Consider the following 17496-nt stretch of genomic DNA (forward strand, 5'->3'; position numbering starts at 1 on the left):
TTTAATTCTAGAGAATATAGAACAGTGCACCCAAGCCTGACAACAACTTAATGTGACTGTTTAAGCCGTATTTTGAAGACTGGATTCCAATTTGAATTAGTCGTGAAAGAAGAAGAAAGTGATGACAGATGGATTTATTTCAACTAAGGAAAATGAGGGGAAAAAAAGATTATTGATTTAAACAACCTTCCTGGCCGTTCGAGAACAGATTTTAGAGGCTTAATTGAACGCACCATGAAATCTTTCACGCTTGTCTGTACGAAACCATTTTGAGTTTACGATGTGAACCTGAAAGCAAAATAAAGTGGATAGTCCATCCATCCATTTCCTACTGCTTATCCTGTTAAGGGTCGGGGGGTTGGAGCCTATCCCAGTGTCCTTCAGGTGAGAGGTGAGAGTTCCCCCTGGACAGGTCACCAGTCCATCACAGGGCCAACACATAGAGACAGACAACCATTGGCTCTCACAGCCACGCCTCCAGTCGATTTAGAGTCTGGATTAACCTGGTCCCCTCTTGATGTCTTTGAACTGTGGGAGGAAGCTGGAGTACCAGAGAGAACCCACGCAGGCACAGGGAGAACATGGAGACTCCACACAGAAAGACCCCGTGATCCAGCCGGGGCTCGAACCCAGAACCTCCTTGTTGTGAGGCGACAGTGCTGACCACTGCACTGCCGTGCCGCCCTAAAGTGGCCTGTCTTGAAGTGGGAATGGCGCGACTGCTTCACAGTTGTTGGTGTGATGTGGTCAGCAGGGTTTTTGTAAATGAGTCCTGATGCTTGTGTGCCCGCTCTCCCTCCCCTGCACCTCTAAAGTGTGCATTCCTTTAAAAAAAAAATCGAAGAAAGTTTTGATGAAGTGCTGCTAATTTGCAGCTGCAGCATTAATATTTAGCATGCTGGTCAATTTCTTCTGCAGCAGGAGCCAGCGCTCTTCCATGAACTCAACTGGTTTGCAGCAGGCTAGAAGGCAGTTAGCTGTTCAGGCACCTCTACTCCCCAGCAGAACCAGCTGCTCTTGTTTTTTTGACTCTGTACAAGCTGTTCTTTCTCTCTCTCGGCCTCCCGGGGGATTTACACGACACCTGCTGAGCGTAAATGGTTTATTCTCTTCTTCTGCAGAGCAACAACGGTTTTCATTTATCCATCCGTTTAGGAAACTGTCATCATGTCTGCTCGAGGTGTCGAAATGCTGCCTAATCATAGTATGTTAAGCAGACACAGTGCGATGCCTGCCACCTCACCTCAAATGTAATTTCATGTTAAACTCAGAGCTAGATAATAGGAATGTTTTGCACGAGATACACTTTCAAGATTGAGATTGATCAGTTTATGGAGCAGCAAAGTGGATTTTCCTGCTACGCTATCAATCTGTATCCCACCATACCTTTTCTCCATCCAGGAGTGCACTGATGCTAGCGGCGCTTATTGAGATTCAGCCAAATGAGATCGATTCAGAAAACACAAACAATGAAAGGCGAGATGGACGTGTCCTCACAGGGAAGAAACTGGTGATGCTCATTAATCAAACACAAAATGAGACTCTCTCGGGTTCACAGTCAGTAGCAGGAGAGTTTAGCGCAACCTCTGGCGGAGTGGGAAAAGTTAAGACTTTCATCTTTCCATTTTCACACCAGAAGCTAAAATGGAATGTTTGTTTTTTTGTTTGTTTGTTTTTTCCCTCCATGAATTGCAACCCACCATTGTTTAGTTTTGGCTAAGATTTTCACCAAAATGACAGAAAGGGTCAACTGACACACTCAACAGAGATGTGAGTGGCTTACTTGTTTGTTTTTTAAAATGATCGATTTAATCCTCAGTATTTGCCTCTGTTGAGGGTCTCTATGGATAAGCACGTAGCGAGGAGCAGTGTGCACGATTGAAGGGGATCACGAAGGATTGATTGGCCGAAATTGAATAATGAATAACTGCGTTTGTTAGAATCACCTCTTCATTTCCCCCCGCCATTTCCACGGTACCTCAGGATGAACAAAAATTGTCTTTTCTTTCGCCTTTTAACATTGAATTTGCCAGCATGAATGCACCAGTTTCAAGGACAAAAGAAGAAAGTGATTGCTTTTGCTTGCTAGCTGCATTACGGTGGGAAAGTTTTGTAGTAAGGAATGGAGGGTGAGGTCGGACATCAACATTCTCCACTGCTGGAAGGCGGTGCACACGGAGCAGAAATGCCTTCTTGCTACTGTTTTTCTTTTTCGTGTGTGCGCTAGTTTGAAATGACTCACAGACGGGTCTCTATGCCAGTGTGTTTGTGAGCACCGCTCAAAAGTGTGGGAGGTTAGGGTTCCCAAAAAAGGCAGAAGTCCAATTCGCCAAAAAAAACAACAACCAAAAAACAAAAAAAATTGAGAGGGAAGCCACTGTGCTGTGTGATGCTAAAAAACAAAACCAAAAACGATGCAATGCCTTCAAACTGCACAAAGGTTTTTGGGAAAACTGAGGATGATTATGTTTGTGGGACTCTGTTTTAAACAGTCAGAAAACACCTGCAGTGTTATACTCATCGTGCATTCAGCACCAGCTGATTGGACAATTCCCCAAATGGTTTAATTGTTATTTAGTCATTGTTAATGTTCCATAAAAGACTTGTTGTAAGGTGTGTAATATTCAGTAGGTCGACTTCAACCTCCTGTTCCTGTTCTCGCATGATTTGAGCTGTGGGGGAAAAAGATAAATAGAAATAATCGACTCCAAAAGACTCCAAAACAACACTAAAAGCTTCTATGTTGTAAACCCCGAAAGCAGGAACCTGAACCACCAGAGTGTGAATCAGTGTCATCAACACAAACGGGGACAGGCAACAACATAAAACAAAGAAATGGAAGACGCAATAAATAACCTGGGACTCTGGGATGTTTTCTTTAGTTTTATTCTGACAGGCTAGCACGGAATAGTTTGTTAGGTGTAGCAGCTATTAAAGTCAGCTTGAGTTTGTGGGCGTTCAGATGTGTTTACGAGAATAGAATGGAAGGAGAAGGAGAGAGAGATTTTAAAAGATTGCATTGTCAGAACGGGAAAAATTTGCTACCCCGAAAGAGACATGACTTGTCAGAACCTGCTGATTTGATTACCAAACACAGAAGCAGAAAGAGACACAGGAGTGCGTAACTCCTCCAAGGTTGATTTGAAAAAGATGGTGGAAGGGCGTAGCATCAACTAAGTGTTTGTGATAATTGCCTGTGTGTGTGTGTGTGTGTGTGTGTGTGTGTGTGTGTGTGTGTGTGTGTGTGTGTGTGTGTGTGTGTGTGTGTGTGTTTGTCTTTGCAAAATCCTTCAGACAGATTTTGATGAAAACAAGGCACTAATGAGTCGGTCTACAAACGTAAGCTGGGGACGAAACACAATGTGTAGCTCCACCACATGATTATTAAAGGTGGGATGAGGTCCGATCAAGTCAGCGCAGCCGCTATAAACCAAGAGAAGGTGTCGGATCTGGCAGGGGACGACTCTTAATCTGGCAGAGGGTCATGAAATAGATGCAGTGCCTTGGATTGCAAATGGGGGGAGCTGTAGGACCTGGAAATCTTCAGGGATCTAAGAGAAAGAGGGATCTCAGTGCGATAGGTCCTCACCGCCAGAGCCACGCTTCAACGGTCGCTCTCCCTCACTCGTAACACTCTCTTGCACAGTTCCCGTCCTTTTCCTTCTCTCTCTCTCTCTCTCTCTCTCTCTCTCTCTCTCTCTCTCTCTCTCATACACACACACACACACTCCTCTCCTTGCCTCAGTGTCCCTCATTCTGCCGCGCTCTCCTCGTTTCATCTCAGCGCAGACAGAGAGAGGTGATTCGGCTCACAGGCTGACTGGTAGTGGCTAGAGATAGAGTTTGGGACCTGAGGGACAGGACATCATAGGTTTGATCCCGGCGAGGAAAGATTGCAGCGCAAGATTACCCACAGCGGAGATTACTTGCATCACAAAACCTGTGGAAAGAGGACAATACTGGCTGCACAACCACTGTCCGCAGAAGAGGTGCCTTTTAGTGTGCCATTTAATGTTTGTGTGTGTGTGTGTGTGTGTGTGTGTGTGAGATTCGGAGCGCATGTCTGCTCACCTTTTTAGTATGCAGATTCAATGGCTCGGCTTCTTTTCTCATGCAAATGTGAAAAAAAAAAAGAATTGGCTGTTTGTGCTGTTCTTTGACAGATGGAGTCGGTTTCTCTTATTCAGGTTTTGCATGATTAGAATGCAACACTCCATGAATCAGTTCAGGTCTGATGGATTAGCATGTTGGTGTGTGTGTGTGTGTGTGTGCGTGCGTGCATGTCTCATGAACTGTCTAGCGCACACACACACACACACACACACACACACACACACACACACACACAGAGCTGATGAACCAATATGGTGTTAATTGATCGATCTCGTCACTATAACAGGAAAGTTCCAAACTCGGTTCAGCTACATCTCCATATCGTTGGATCCACGGTGTGTATCAGTGTGTGTGTCGTGTGCTTTCCAACATATCATGCTTGGATGTCATTGCCTCTGGATCATAATGGGGGAAAAAGCTGGTGGGGGGGGGGGGGGGGCTAAACGCTATCTGGCACAGTGCCAAGTCGCCGCTTTAAAGACGATGTTGAAGGTTAGATGAATGTTTCCTCATCCGCCTGTCGCTCCTCTTCTTTTACTTCTGTGCTCTGCCAAGTGCCAGTCAAACAGCCATCGCCTCCATTTGAAATGTGATTATATGAGTGTGTGGCATCAGAGTAGATGGATAGAGTATTTGTTAAAGGGGGGGGGGGTCAAGTTGATGCTTGTTAGCTTTCTCCTCCTTCCTATACTCCCCCATGGGATTTGCCCTTGCCTTCCATCTCTGTTTTCCCCTTACTTCAATTTGTCTGTCCCTCCCGCCATCACTTCTCTCTCTCTCTCTCTCTCTCTTTCTCTCTCACTCTCTCTCTCTCTCTCTTTCTCTCTCACTCTCCTCTGTCCAGCTGACCCAGTGAGATTTACTGGTTTCGAGTGGAAATTCATTCACAGAACTGGGACTGTTGTAGAGAGAGTAAAGTTGAAAAGGGGGGGGGGGGGTTGAAGGAATGGAAGTAAAAACGGTCCCGTCCCCCCCCGGGGAGTCCATGGGTGATTTATGCGTTCCTCCACACCATGTTTGGTCACCGCTCCAATTAACACCTTCACCAATTCGCGGCTGCGCTTGACAGATGCTGAATGTGAGAGAGGGCAAAGTGTATTCATTAATGCCGCCTGTGTTTGTTTGTAGGATTTAGTGGATTGAAAGTGTTTGCTGTGGTTTTTCTGAGATTTCTGGGTCATTTGTCGCTGCAGTATTTTAAGATTACCCTGCTTGTTGTGGATTTTGGAGAACCCCTTCTGGATCATTTACAAACCTTATTTCTTATCAAGGCCAAACAGGAGCCCCCCCACCCACCCACCCACCCCCCAAACCACTGGGAACAATAAGCTTTCATGTCAAAGTAATTGATTTGATGGAAGAGCCCTTATTCTTAGTGTTCCCTTTGTTCCTCCAGGGGGCGTGATAGACAAGGACCTGTGCCACTACCTCAACCTGCGCTTCCAGAAAGGCTCAGTGGATCACGAGCTGCAGCAGATCATCCGGGACAACCTCTACCTCCGCACCGTCCCCTGTGAGTTACCTCCTTCCTCACCTTTCCTCACCTCCTTCACTCAGAGCCGGTATCGTCTTGCAAAGGTTGACATACCCCCCGGGAAAAGTTGGCAGACCTTCGCAGAGGTTCGCTGCATGTCAGATGTGTTGCACCACTAATAGGCGATGTGTTAAAGATTGATTTTAAAGGCGCTCTTCTGTGGATTTTGTGTTTTTGTGATGTGTAACCCTAAAAATAAAGATCATAAGCAATCAATTCGACAAAAGCAAATCAGGTGTCTAGTGTTTGATGCATGGAGCTCCAGGATGAATAACTTAGTGGGGCAAAGTTGCAGTTGAGCAAACTATGGCTTGATCGAGCGATGGCTGTGTCTCAGTTGTGTCGTGGCATGGATTTATTGATGGAAGTTCGTCCACCTCTGGAACAGTAGTTGGTGGTATGTACCCTTACAGCTGTGTGCAGTCAGATTTTCCTCCTGTTGACCTTTTTACATATTAAACAAGGTAGCATACTTGCTGAAGTGTGGACTTGAATGCAGCTACTGCCAAATAGAAATGGACAGCACTGAACATTTCTCTGAAAATGTGTCCTTTTCACTTTCGCACCCAGCTTGACGGCTGGTAGTACTTACCTGACATAGTGGAGAGACCTTGGTTAAATAACGCAGCAGAACCTGGGGCTTGTACCTGCTGGAGTTAATCAATTGCCAAACGACATTATCTATGCATAACAGTTTGTATTCCACAAAAAACAAAAACAAAAATCAAGTTTAGTTTGCCTAATGAGTTAAAACCTGTTTTAAAAGTATGGTTTTAGTTGGACAAACGAAATAAACTCACATCTTTTGACATCCTTGGTACTGACCGTTAAGCTGCTGGGCACTGTAGAGCTCCATATATCAGTTATAATAAGCTGATAGGGGCTCTTTCATCAATACATCCAGTCCCGGCATATGAGACGGCCAGTTGTGTCTTTATGAAAACTTTTTTTTTGTGTGTCATTGTGCACAAAAAGAAGACTCATAGGGGCTTTTCAGAATGACACCATGACGTGGTTTGTTGTTCGCACAGGCTGCAACTGCAGTCCACGCACTTTTTCCTTAAGTCTAAAAGTCTCATCTTTACACAGTAGTTATAGCAGACGCACGTGTCAGGTACTGTTGCAGTCAGTTAAACTGCCAACTTTTGCAAACTAAGCTAGAAAAAAGGGTTTTATGATGGAAGTTTTCATGGTATAGAAGAGCATGAATCTCATAGCTAGCCGAACGTTTTTCCAGTGACATTAAGATATCACTATCAGAGTTCTTACTCCGCAAAAATATAATTATACTATGATGATATCAGCATATGTCATTAAAACCATATCAGTTGGCCTCTAATGTATAGCTGTGCTGTAGGAAGCGGAAGGGGGTGGGAATTCGGGTGAACCAGCCCCAGAGCACTCCCCTCAGCATCCGTTAGCTCTGAAAGTGAAGTATGATACGTGACGGATAACTTCTCCAAGTGTGAGAGGTGTGTGATGAGACATTCGCTTCCCCTTTGCCATTACTCCTCATTTGCTTCAGTCCAGAATTCTCCAACCATCTGTCTGTGGCGGTAATCGATTGGCTGCTGGAGGGTTGATTTACTTGGAATCAGGCTTGTCAGGACTTTTAAAAAAAATCGAGTGGCTGCATCTTAAATTAGCTGCATCACAAGAGCCCACAAGTTGAGCAGCCCGGTGTAACATAGACCGTCTAAAATGAGATTTGGACGGCTTTAAGCTATTGATAGTTGGTGTTTTTAAGTTTAGGACATCAGTGGAGGATGATCTGAGCCGTGTGTCATCAGGCTTATTAAGCTGCCAGTGCTTATATGAGCTTAAGCGTTTTAATGATGTTTTAATCCATATTCCTCTGATTCCGATTTGCTGTTTGTGTGCTGAACATATGCTCACTGCCATCAGTCAATAGGCTGTGATAATAAAGACTATCAGTTTGTGTGTACAAGCTCTTATCTGTGCTGTGTGTGTGTGTGTGTGTGTGTGTGTGTGTGTGTGTGTGTGTTAGCTCTGCATTAGCCTAGCCGTGCCATTAGGCCCAGCTGTCGGGTGGCTACCTCTCCCCTGAATCCTTAATGGAGGAGCTGTTCTTCTTCAAGGCCAGGAGCAGGCGGGTGGGTTTCACTGAAGCCACTTTTCCGTCTCGCTCTCTGAACAGAATGCAACACAAGAAACAATAAAGTGCTATTTGTTTGCAAGCGAAGCGTAATTTTCTCTGATAAATGCTCGCAGAGCCACTGGTGGAGAGGCAATAGAGAGGGAGGAAGAGGTGAACAGTAAAGATGAGGACAAATTGGAGAACAAATAGAGGGAGAGGGGCACAAAAGGGAATGGAAGGCCGGATGACTACACAGTATGATAACCACATAAGTAAATGGACTGCAGATAAACTGTTGCAGAGACAGAGAGATGGAGGTTAACTAGCGCATTAATGAAGCTTCCACAATAGGCCTCAGTGCTGCTGAGAGGACAGGGCTGATCCAGAATGAAGTGATATTCTGGAATAGCTGGATAGATGGATGCATGGTTGAATAGATGGAGGGAAGATGTCACCCTCACCCTTCTTCTGTGTGTAGTTTAGTTCAGTTATTTTACGTGTGTCCTTGTTCTTCTTTTAATTCACGGTGCATCTGGGAAATAATCACCCTGCTCAACTAAAGGGTTTAGTTGTAACCCTCCACTTGTCAGCTGCTACTGGGAGACTGATGACTGGATGAATGTGTGGAAAGATGATGCCGCGCCTTAACGTTCGCACAACGTCGCCTAACATTAGCTACAAGCTCCAATTACGTTTAAATCAAAAAATTTGAAAAAGCATTTTCAGGCTATTGAATCATTTTAAACGACGTTCCTGAACGTGAAGCGAAACTTTAAGAAGTGCACCACCCTGATGGGACGTTGATGATTGATCTCGTCTGTGTCTTTGTAGAGAATGTTAGCCTAAGAAGAATATTCAGGGAACCAGTTAAAAACGTCATGACAAACATTTTCCAGAATACTTCCCGTACTATTCTCAGAACAAACATTCATATTGGTATTTGTACTCATGTGTAATCTATGTAACGGCAAAGGGCATGATGGAATGTTTAGTCTCTCTATACAGATCTGAATCTTTTATTAAACCTTCAAGAAATGTGATTCTTTTGAAGCTTTGATACGGAAAACTTTTCTTTTTGAGGTCCAGCATCCTGCTGACTGTCTCTATTTCCTCATCAATAAAAACAAAGAGTTTAAATCTTCTTTCCCTCTTGCCCAATTGGGCTAGTGAGATGCTGAATTTACTAGCCCGACATAATAGTTTACTGGCTCCTGGAAATTGGGCAATCGCACTCTGACAGTCTCCGAAACTGACAAATAGACTAACACAGGCCCTGTGGCAGTGATAGCTTTGTAGCCCTGCACCACTACAGGAACATTTCCAGGAACCTTTTACTACTTGTGAAGTCAAAGTATTGCCAGGAACTGGGCTCTAAATTTTGATGTAGGCCAACTTTCCTGGCCCCCGGAAAGCTGGTACGATGCCAAAAACACTCAGAGGACCCAGGAAACTTGTAGAGTCATCGGGAAGGATGCTTCAACTTGTGTAAGTTATGATAGGTGGACACCAGTCGTCAGTCACGCAACAAACGTGTCAATAGAAGACTTTGAAGGAGTTTTAGTCTTTTGAAAAAAATCTCACAATTTGTCCAACAGCTTCTCATGTCGGAAGGAAGAAGCAGATTGTTGTTGTTTTTTCGTAGGATATGTCAAAATGTGAAGGGGTGTGTGGATGTTTTGACAGTGTTGTCAAGATAACCATTAGATTGTGATCAAACTATGGAATATCAACGCGAAGATTTTTTGGTAAATTATCATCAGCTGTGCTTTGAGGGGAAAATGTCCTGGTGGTTTAAGGCAAATAGGAGAACAAAGAATGACATGAATGTCAGAAATTGATGTCACTTTACTGTCGCGCGCAAGGTTACATCAACATGACAATCAAAATCTAAGGCACTGTTTAGTCTCTTGTATTAATCCTTCTGTCTATTGTTTTATGTATGGCACTTTTTTATTTTGAATGTGATTTTTTTTTTTTTTAAACGTCCATCTTATACTCATTCCGGTGTTAGTCTATTTTCAATATCCTCATCCAACATGACTTCTTCTCTCTTTAATTTAAAGCATGTAGAGATGCAATTTTTGTAGGGAAGGTGTTAAACGAGTAACGACGATGATGAAACAAAGACAGATAATGTCGAAATTCACAAAGAAGACATCAGAAACTGTCATCTGAAGACGAGGGAGATACTGTTGACGGGCGAATGTTGAGATCTGTGAGAGGCGATAAATCTCAAAGCAGACAAAAGGGCTTGAGAGAGAAAAGAGAATCGTACGTGATGGATCTGAAGTAGTTCATCACAGCAATTTAAACATAACCCTTGAGTGGTAAAGAAACCGTTTTTTTTTGGGGGGGGGTGGTGTTGGGGGAAAGGAAAAAAAAGACAGTAAGAGAGTTACTGCCACTCAAACCAATTGTAGAGCTTTGACAGAGTCAGCAAGGGCAGCTAAGGCTGTGCCAGCTCTTAGACAAATTGCCTGGTTGAAATCCAAGGTCAGAGCGTTAATAGCCTGAGCCAATGTGAAATCAGGCCTATCGTCTGGTAATCCACATAGATTTGATGGGTGAGATACTGTAGAGAGGAGGGGAAGACGTGTGGGAAGACTGGTTTGGACGCCTGAGCGGGCTGCAACCAGCGAGGGTGGCTGAATTATTTAGCTAATATTGACCTTGAAAACACAGCAATTAAAGAGTATAGGGTTTTTGGTTTTTTTTAAATCATCTGACTTTCCAATTATTACAAACACACATTTATTTATGGATGCAAGTGAGTGCAGTATTTTAATTTGAAGAAACCGAGGGCTAAGCTGAAGGTTTCTAAGCCCTTGACTTTGCATGCATGTATTTAGCACAACGTTTGACAGTTTGTGTTAATAAATTAAAGTTTGAGCAATTGAAAGATTAAAGACTTTCATGTGTAACCCTAAAATTCAATGCAATATACAAGTGCAGTGCCTCTGTTGCAATAGAAAAAAAATACCTGATCAAAAGGAAAAAAAAAAAGGAAGGTCATTAGAATACTAGATGACTAGCGAAGCTTAGTTTTGTTCTTTGGTTTCCTTTGCAAGTACTCTTGGCCAGAGACGCAGTATCAGTGTCACGTCACTGCAGTCATTTTTCAGAAATTTCAGTAGAGCGGACGAAGCAACAAGTCCAAGTGTAAAAACCCTTCACATGACTTTGACATACGTGATCCTGCATTTTCTCTAATAGTTAATCTTGAAAATGAAATGCTACGAAATGGATGAAGTGGAAATGTGTGGGAATTGAAAAACAGAGGGGTAAAATGTTTGGCAATTGAATCATAGAAGGTCCAAAATAGATGGGAATCGCACAACTGAGACGTAAAAGCGGATGGGGATTTAAAATTAGAGGGGTACAAGTTGAAAGTAATAACAACAACAGAGTGTGACTTGACCAATAGAGAGATGTTGTTGATCAGAATTAAAAAAATAGAGGGGGAAATGGATGGAGTTGACGAATAGAGGATACAAATGGATGGAAATTGAACAGTAGGGGGGTAGAATTCAATGCCCCCCCCCCCATTCACATACTTTTCATCACATCACCATTTCATCCCACAATTTTTGCTGCTCTTGTATAATACTGATATATATAAACAGAATCACAACTCCCCAACCACTGACCAATTCATTTCCATGTGTTATGCCAAATGATCTCCAATCCCAGTGGCTGCCCATCCATCCGTTAGGGAATGTGAACTGAATTGACTGTGGCGAGGAATGTCCACGTCGGGAGAGAAGGCAGGAGCAGTGCGATCACAGAGGAGGGACCCTTAAACCGAACGCCCCCGTGAACATCCGCTAACGGAGAGTTAAGGTTTATGGAGGGTGTGATTGGCCGTTCGCCCATCTGTCTTTAAATTGTGTGAGCGCATGTCTGTTTTACTGCTTTGCTTGTATAACTCCTTACATTTATGTAAGTGTGTGTGTGTGTGTGTGTGTGTGTGTGTGTGTGTTATTTAGTCTTTACATGCCTGCACAAACAGCAAACGCCCTAATAGCAGGAAGTAGTGGTTGAGACTGTGAGTTAATGGGGAGGTTTGATGCTTCCAGGGGCAGTGAGTTTGTGTTCGGGGCTGGGGTAGCCGTGCAATACTGAGGCTGTTTACTAATGAGAGAGACACACAGGGAGAGACTGCGAGTCCATCTGTCTCGTCGCAGTTGTTGGTTTGATCATCCTGGAGTCTCGCGGCATCGCAGGAAAGCGTACCACTTTCTCTCCTGCTGCTCTGCCCCGCCGCTTTTATCTGAACCTCCTCTTTTATCAGTTTTTCTGCCTTTTTCTGTGTATTAATGCGAAAGGCTGCAACGCAGATGATATCAGGCAGGTATGTGGGATCGGCCCCTCTCCTGTTTTAGTTTCTATTTCTCTTTGATAGCCAGATGTGTGATAGATGACAGTAATTATGAGGACAATAAAGAGACTAACAACTCCCCAGCGCCCCTTCATTCATTATGTAACAAACCTAACAAACTCCAGAAGTGTGAGCATCACAGAGGTGCTCTAAAGAGACGGCGGGGGCCCGCACAGCTCTGTGCTGGGGCCCGGCGTGCAGCTAAATGAGGAGCAGATTGAGGTTTTAAACGTAGAAGGCGCTGTGGCACAGGTTGTTTTTAATGTACGTGAACAGCTGGTCTTGGCTTAATTTGTCTTTTTAATATATATTTTTCTTCTCTGTGACAAAAGGTCGGGAAGATCAGACGGATACTTTTAATCAAAAGCTCACTTTCTCTCATCCATCCATTTATTCTTTTTCTCTCCTCTCTAACTCATTGGAGTCAGGGTGGGGTTTCCATGGCAACTGTTTCCACTCCCCGCCTGCATCAAAGGCTCGACTCCTTAAACTCTCAGCCCTCTTCTGTCTTCCCTCATACTCCTCCTCCTCCTCCTCCTCGTCAGTATCTCTCTCTTATTCCTGCCTTCCTGCTTTCGTCGGCTCACTTTTTCTTAACAAATAGAGGCGACGGATCAGAAAGGTCTGGTAAATGAGGATCAAAAATGCTTGTTAGAGACGGGGGGACGCTAAATTTCCCAGTAGCAAGTTTACCTTGGCTGCGTGGAGGCTCTGAATGGGAGTGAGGTGGAGCTGGAGGTGAGGTGAGAGGGTGACTGACAAGGCGGGACGCAGATGTGGATGTGGCGGGTGGCGGGCGTGACGCGACGCTTGATGCTCGCCGGCAGATGAGGCCTACAGACATGTCGTTGGAGAGAGTGTGAAATTCGTTTCCTAATTGGCCTTCATCACACAAAGACACCCCCCACCCCACCCCTCCCCGACTGTCCTCTAACCTTGTCAGCGCGATGACGGTGTCGGGTAGGCAAATCCATCAGGTGGCCCGCCTGCGGTCACCTCTCCATGACGCTGTCTGCAGAGTTTCCTGCTCCGTCTTCAGTATAATGATCCGATGTCTTTGACAAAGAGAGGAAGGAGGGTGGTCATCTGAAACTGATCGTTCTCTGGAGGATTAATTAATGAGGCACCTGCAGCGCAGTGACTCAGAACAGGTAGTAGTGAACGGAGCCCTGGAGAGGCCAGAGGGAGAGCAAGGGAGAGAGGGAGAACTATGTCGTGGCAACAAGATATTAAGTTGTTCCCCCACTTGGATTGATTTTTGACCATGAGATCTAATTGCTACTGAATGAGTTTGATGTCACTTATTCCCACAATGTTATGAATTGATGAATTGTCTCCTGAGGCTCATGTTGCTGTGCAGTTTTCTGCTATATAATAAAATTCAATGATTAATCAATCAGTGGCTCCCAGATGTCACTTGTCCCCAAAATTTGACCGGGGGCCACATGTTCCCAGATTTTGATCGATTTGCATAACGAGATGGAGTCACTTGCTAATTTGTGGCCGCTATTGGATGAAATTATGGGAACAAATCATGTCTTGTGCCTACAAAATATATTTTTCTGTCTCTCACCAAAGCCACTCCTCCGTATAATATTATATTTTATCCTCAAACTTTATTCTGATTGAGTAGAACCTGTGACTCTTGACCCCAGGGCCACACTTGCACGCGTCAAATATTGAATTTAGTAACTTATTCACCCTCTTTGAGTGTGAGCTCCCACTCCTGAGCAGCCGGATCCTAATAGAGTTCACTTCCACTGTTCTTCCTCGCTCCCTTGACATGTGACAGCCCGCTGGATCTCCCAGGAACACATCGACCAGGTGGTAGTGATAGAAAATGACAGCCCCTTTCAAGTTGGAAACTGGAGATAAAAAGGTGAAACCCGGCTCATGTGATGTTTACCACGAGGAGTAATTTAAGTATCTTATTCACGCTGCACCGTCACCACAGAGCCTCCAGCTCACAGTGGCAACATTCAGCACGGTCACTCTGAGGTGGGACGTTACTCGTGGACATCAATTCCAACAGCGCGCTGCACATCCTAAAAAACCCATCCTGAGCAGTGAGCGGTGTGACTTAGCCCTGCGAAATAGAAACAAAACTCTCGGAACTCACATTCTGGCCTCTGTAATACATCATCAACCCAACTGATGCAATGCGACGGCCAAAATCAATGCATGTCTTGGACCCCCCCCCCCCCCCCCTTCTCCACTGTGGAGCAATTATAGCTTCCATCCCTTTCAACCACCTCATTCAAGCTCATTCAGCCAGCACTTAGAGAAATCTTTTTCATTAAGTGGTCCTCCAGTGTTGTGTTTGTAATCCCTCACTAAAATCCCAACTGGGTTCTTCCTGTAGCTCCTATAGCGCTATCTTTCCTCTAAATGTTCGGTATTTTTGGCAGGACAGTGCAGAGAGGTGCAGTACACAAAGTAGTTTGCCACTAAGCTGAAGAGTGCGTCGGCCTTATCTTCAGCGAGGTAAATAGAACCACAAACCTCAGACTATCAGTTAAACCCGGCCTTAAACACGAGTTTTCACCTCCTTTTTGATAGCCGAGACGCAGCAGAGATGTGAATTCTGTTTTAGCTGCATTTGCCTCTGATTATTTCTCCTTGGATGACAGCTCACCATTGAGCCGAGTTGTCGCCGCTGCTACAGGAGTAATTCTCTCCTCCTTCCTCCTCCAGCCAGTCACATTTGTAACCTCCCTCTGAGAACTCAGACCCGTGACTCGCTGACACTACAGCAGGGAAAGAAAAATGGCTTGGTACAGCTTCCATACAGATACATGCACTTACTGTTGAGTGTAGCCTAGCAAACTAGTAATTAATCAACGCTAACCTCCTTGGCGTTGGAAGGGAAGGCGTCTGCCAACATCAAAAAGAGATGGAAACCCCTCATATGAGTCACCTCTAATGTGGCCAATCAGGCGGCTTCCTGCTATTCCCCAACTTTGTCGTTAATCGTTGGCCCAAAAAAAAAAAAGAGAGAGGAATTACAGCTAGCTCAAGGGAAACTCGCTGCTCTCCAGTTCTCACATGCATGGCATCTCTTCTTCTGTTGTTTGTTACAGCCATGTGCAATGTTGCCCACACCGCCATCGTCTGACAAAAATATGCATTGCGCGGCTTGTCCGCTCCAAACCACTTACTCAAGGAATTCCTGCTTCCTTTCACTTGTTTTTAGTTCCCTTCAGTTTTGATTGACAGCTCAATGGCAACACAAAGAAGAGGGTTTGATTTGGTCCATGGAGCAGCTCGGGGACTGACAACCTAAATATTCATGGCCAGAGTCCTTGTATCCATTTTAGCTTCTTTTGTGTGTGTGTGTGTGTGTGTGTGTGTGTGTGTGTGTGTGTGTATCTGTTTGTTTCTTCCGGCCAACCATATCCCTCCCTTTTCACCGGAGCTGCCCACACACAACCTGCATAGCAATTATTCTGTATTTGCATGTTTTCTGATCAATTAGATGTAATTAGATGAAGGAAGAACAGTAATTACAGGAACTGTCTTGTAAACACCTTAATCACGTCATTCTACCCATCGAAGATTTAATCGTCGGAAGCATAACATGATTAACAGACATTTATCAATCTTGGGAATTGCTTCTGTGGGTAAACAGCTCGGCCTGGTTGTTTTCCCCGTCTTTTGAAGGTCACTGAGACTGGTTTGAATGACCCGTAGCTGAAAAACCAACTGTAAAACTATGTTTTCGTTTGTTGTTTTTTTTGTATTGAGTACTGTGGCAGGTAGCGGGTACTTAACTGAGTGGTTGTCTGTGCCATTATCCTGCAGCGCTTTCGTGCGTACTGATGGCAACACCGTTAGTTTGAAATGAAATGATCACCCCCGCTCTGTCTGAGGCGGCTCTGTCCATCCGTCAAGCTTTTATGTATAAAGCACCTTTCAGACAAATCAATCGAAGTTATTTTTTTACAAGGGGTTGACCTGAACAGGAGAAATTGAAATAAGAAAGAATTTATGGACCCAGAGACAAACGATCAAAGAAAGAGAAAATGTAGTTAAGAGGTCAATCCGATAAGATGACAATAAAACATGAATTATAGATGAATGGAAATAAAACAGACAGTTGAATAAAGCGCAAATACATGATTCAGGATAAAAAAAAATGTTGAAAATAGATTAGAGCAATGAGAAAATAACAAGAAACAGAATGAACAGGACCTACGTATAATAAAAGCCTTGAAGTAAAAAATAAAAAAAAACTGTAAAAATTAGATAGATTTTTGATCCAGGTTGTCTCAGATCTGTTGGAAGCTTTTTGAGCTGCGTGTTTTCTTTTATCTCCTGCGGGTTCCTTTCCATAAGTTCATCAGACTCGTGATAAAAATCAAGCCTGTTGGCCAAAAAAAAAAAAAAAACAACCCAAAAAACAAAACAAAACAAAAAATTTAAACCCAAAATTCCCAGTGGTGTTTCTTTGCAGCCAGAATGTTGTTGTTTTTTTTTTTTTAAATCAGTTAATATTGGAGAGATTTCAACCCTTGTTGTTCATATTAAACAGGGTCTACATTTTAAGAATAGAATGATCCTTAAATGCAAGTAGACCTGAGCAAACGTAGCTAAATTAGTTCATCGTTTGTGGCTGCTGGGTGGCTTCTATCTCTCATAAAACGGTAATGTCCACGTTGCGTTGGGGGTGTTTAAAGCCTACAGCACCAAATCTCACTTCTGGCTCCAAGAAAACTTATTATTCAAGTCAAAATTGTGTCTCAAGTGTTGTTGCATTAATACCTGGAGGATATTCAGAAGCTTACACATGGTGACTTTAAAGTGGTTGTTGACTCCGCTGGGACCAGGATTATCGTGAAACCTTTTAGTGTTCTTTTGTAAACAGCACTTCGTAAACATCCTCACCCTTGGAAACGAACCTCATGAAACCGCATACATTAGCGCCTCCCACCTGTCTCCTGACTATTTCACTGGGCTTCAAAGTGACACGGTTACAATTGGAGCGATTAGCGGCATCCATGCTGGAGACCGGAGCAGTCAGCGAGGCCGGAGACGAGACGGTAGAGGATCCCCGGGGGTCTGGCTCATTAGAGACCGTTTCACTGTCACATTCCTCTTGTCTTAGCAGCATTAGGCTTCACCATTCCTCATGTTAATTACTGGAGCTCTGTGAGTAATTGTCTCTTCATGGATGTTGGGGAAAGATGACGGGAAAGCTGAGTTCAGCGTTTAAAAACTCACAAAAGCAAAGTCTGGGCTTATTTCTGTGAGCTGGAATCAAGTTTGGGTGTTGAATTAGAGCCTGACTCATACAGGATCTTTGTGGTTGATACCAATATATATTATCTATTATTTTACATTGTATTTATTTTTTGCAGCGATCTCTCAAATGTG

The 17496-nt window shown here is 44.0% G+C and overlaps 1 protein-coding gene across 8 annotated transcripts in view; it reads left to right on the forward strand.

The window, feature by feature from the left end:
• Positions 1-17496, forward strand: part of magi2a (membrane associated guanylate kinase, WW and PDZ domain containing 2a) — a 224849-nt gene that overhangs the window by 65431 nt on the left and 141922 nt on the right. For all 8 annotated transcript variants that reach the window (XM_086201886.1, XM_086201889.1, XM_086201885.1 and 5 more), the window contains exon 2: positions 5510-5626. In XM_086201886.1, coding sequence (XP_086058012.1) covers positions 5510-5626 — 117 coding nt within the window. The remainder of the gene's footprint in view (positions 1-5509; positions 5627-17496) is intronic.

This window comes from Aulostomus chinensis, chromosome 4 (genome assembly GCF_037954235.1).
Source record: "Aulostomus chinensis isolate RoL2024-O1b breed Wild chromosome 4, RoL_Achi_v1.0, whole genome shotgun sequence".
Taxonomy (NCBI): Eukaryota; Metazoa; Chordata; class Actinopteri; order Syngnathiformes; family Aulostomidae; genus Aulostomus; species Aulostomus chinensis.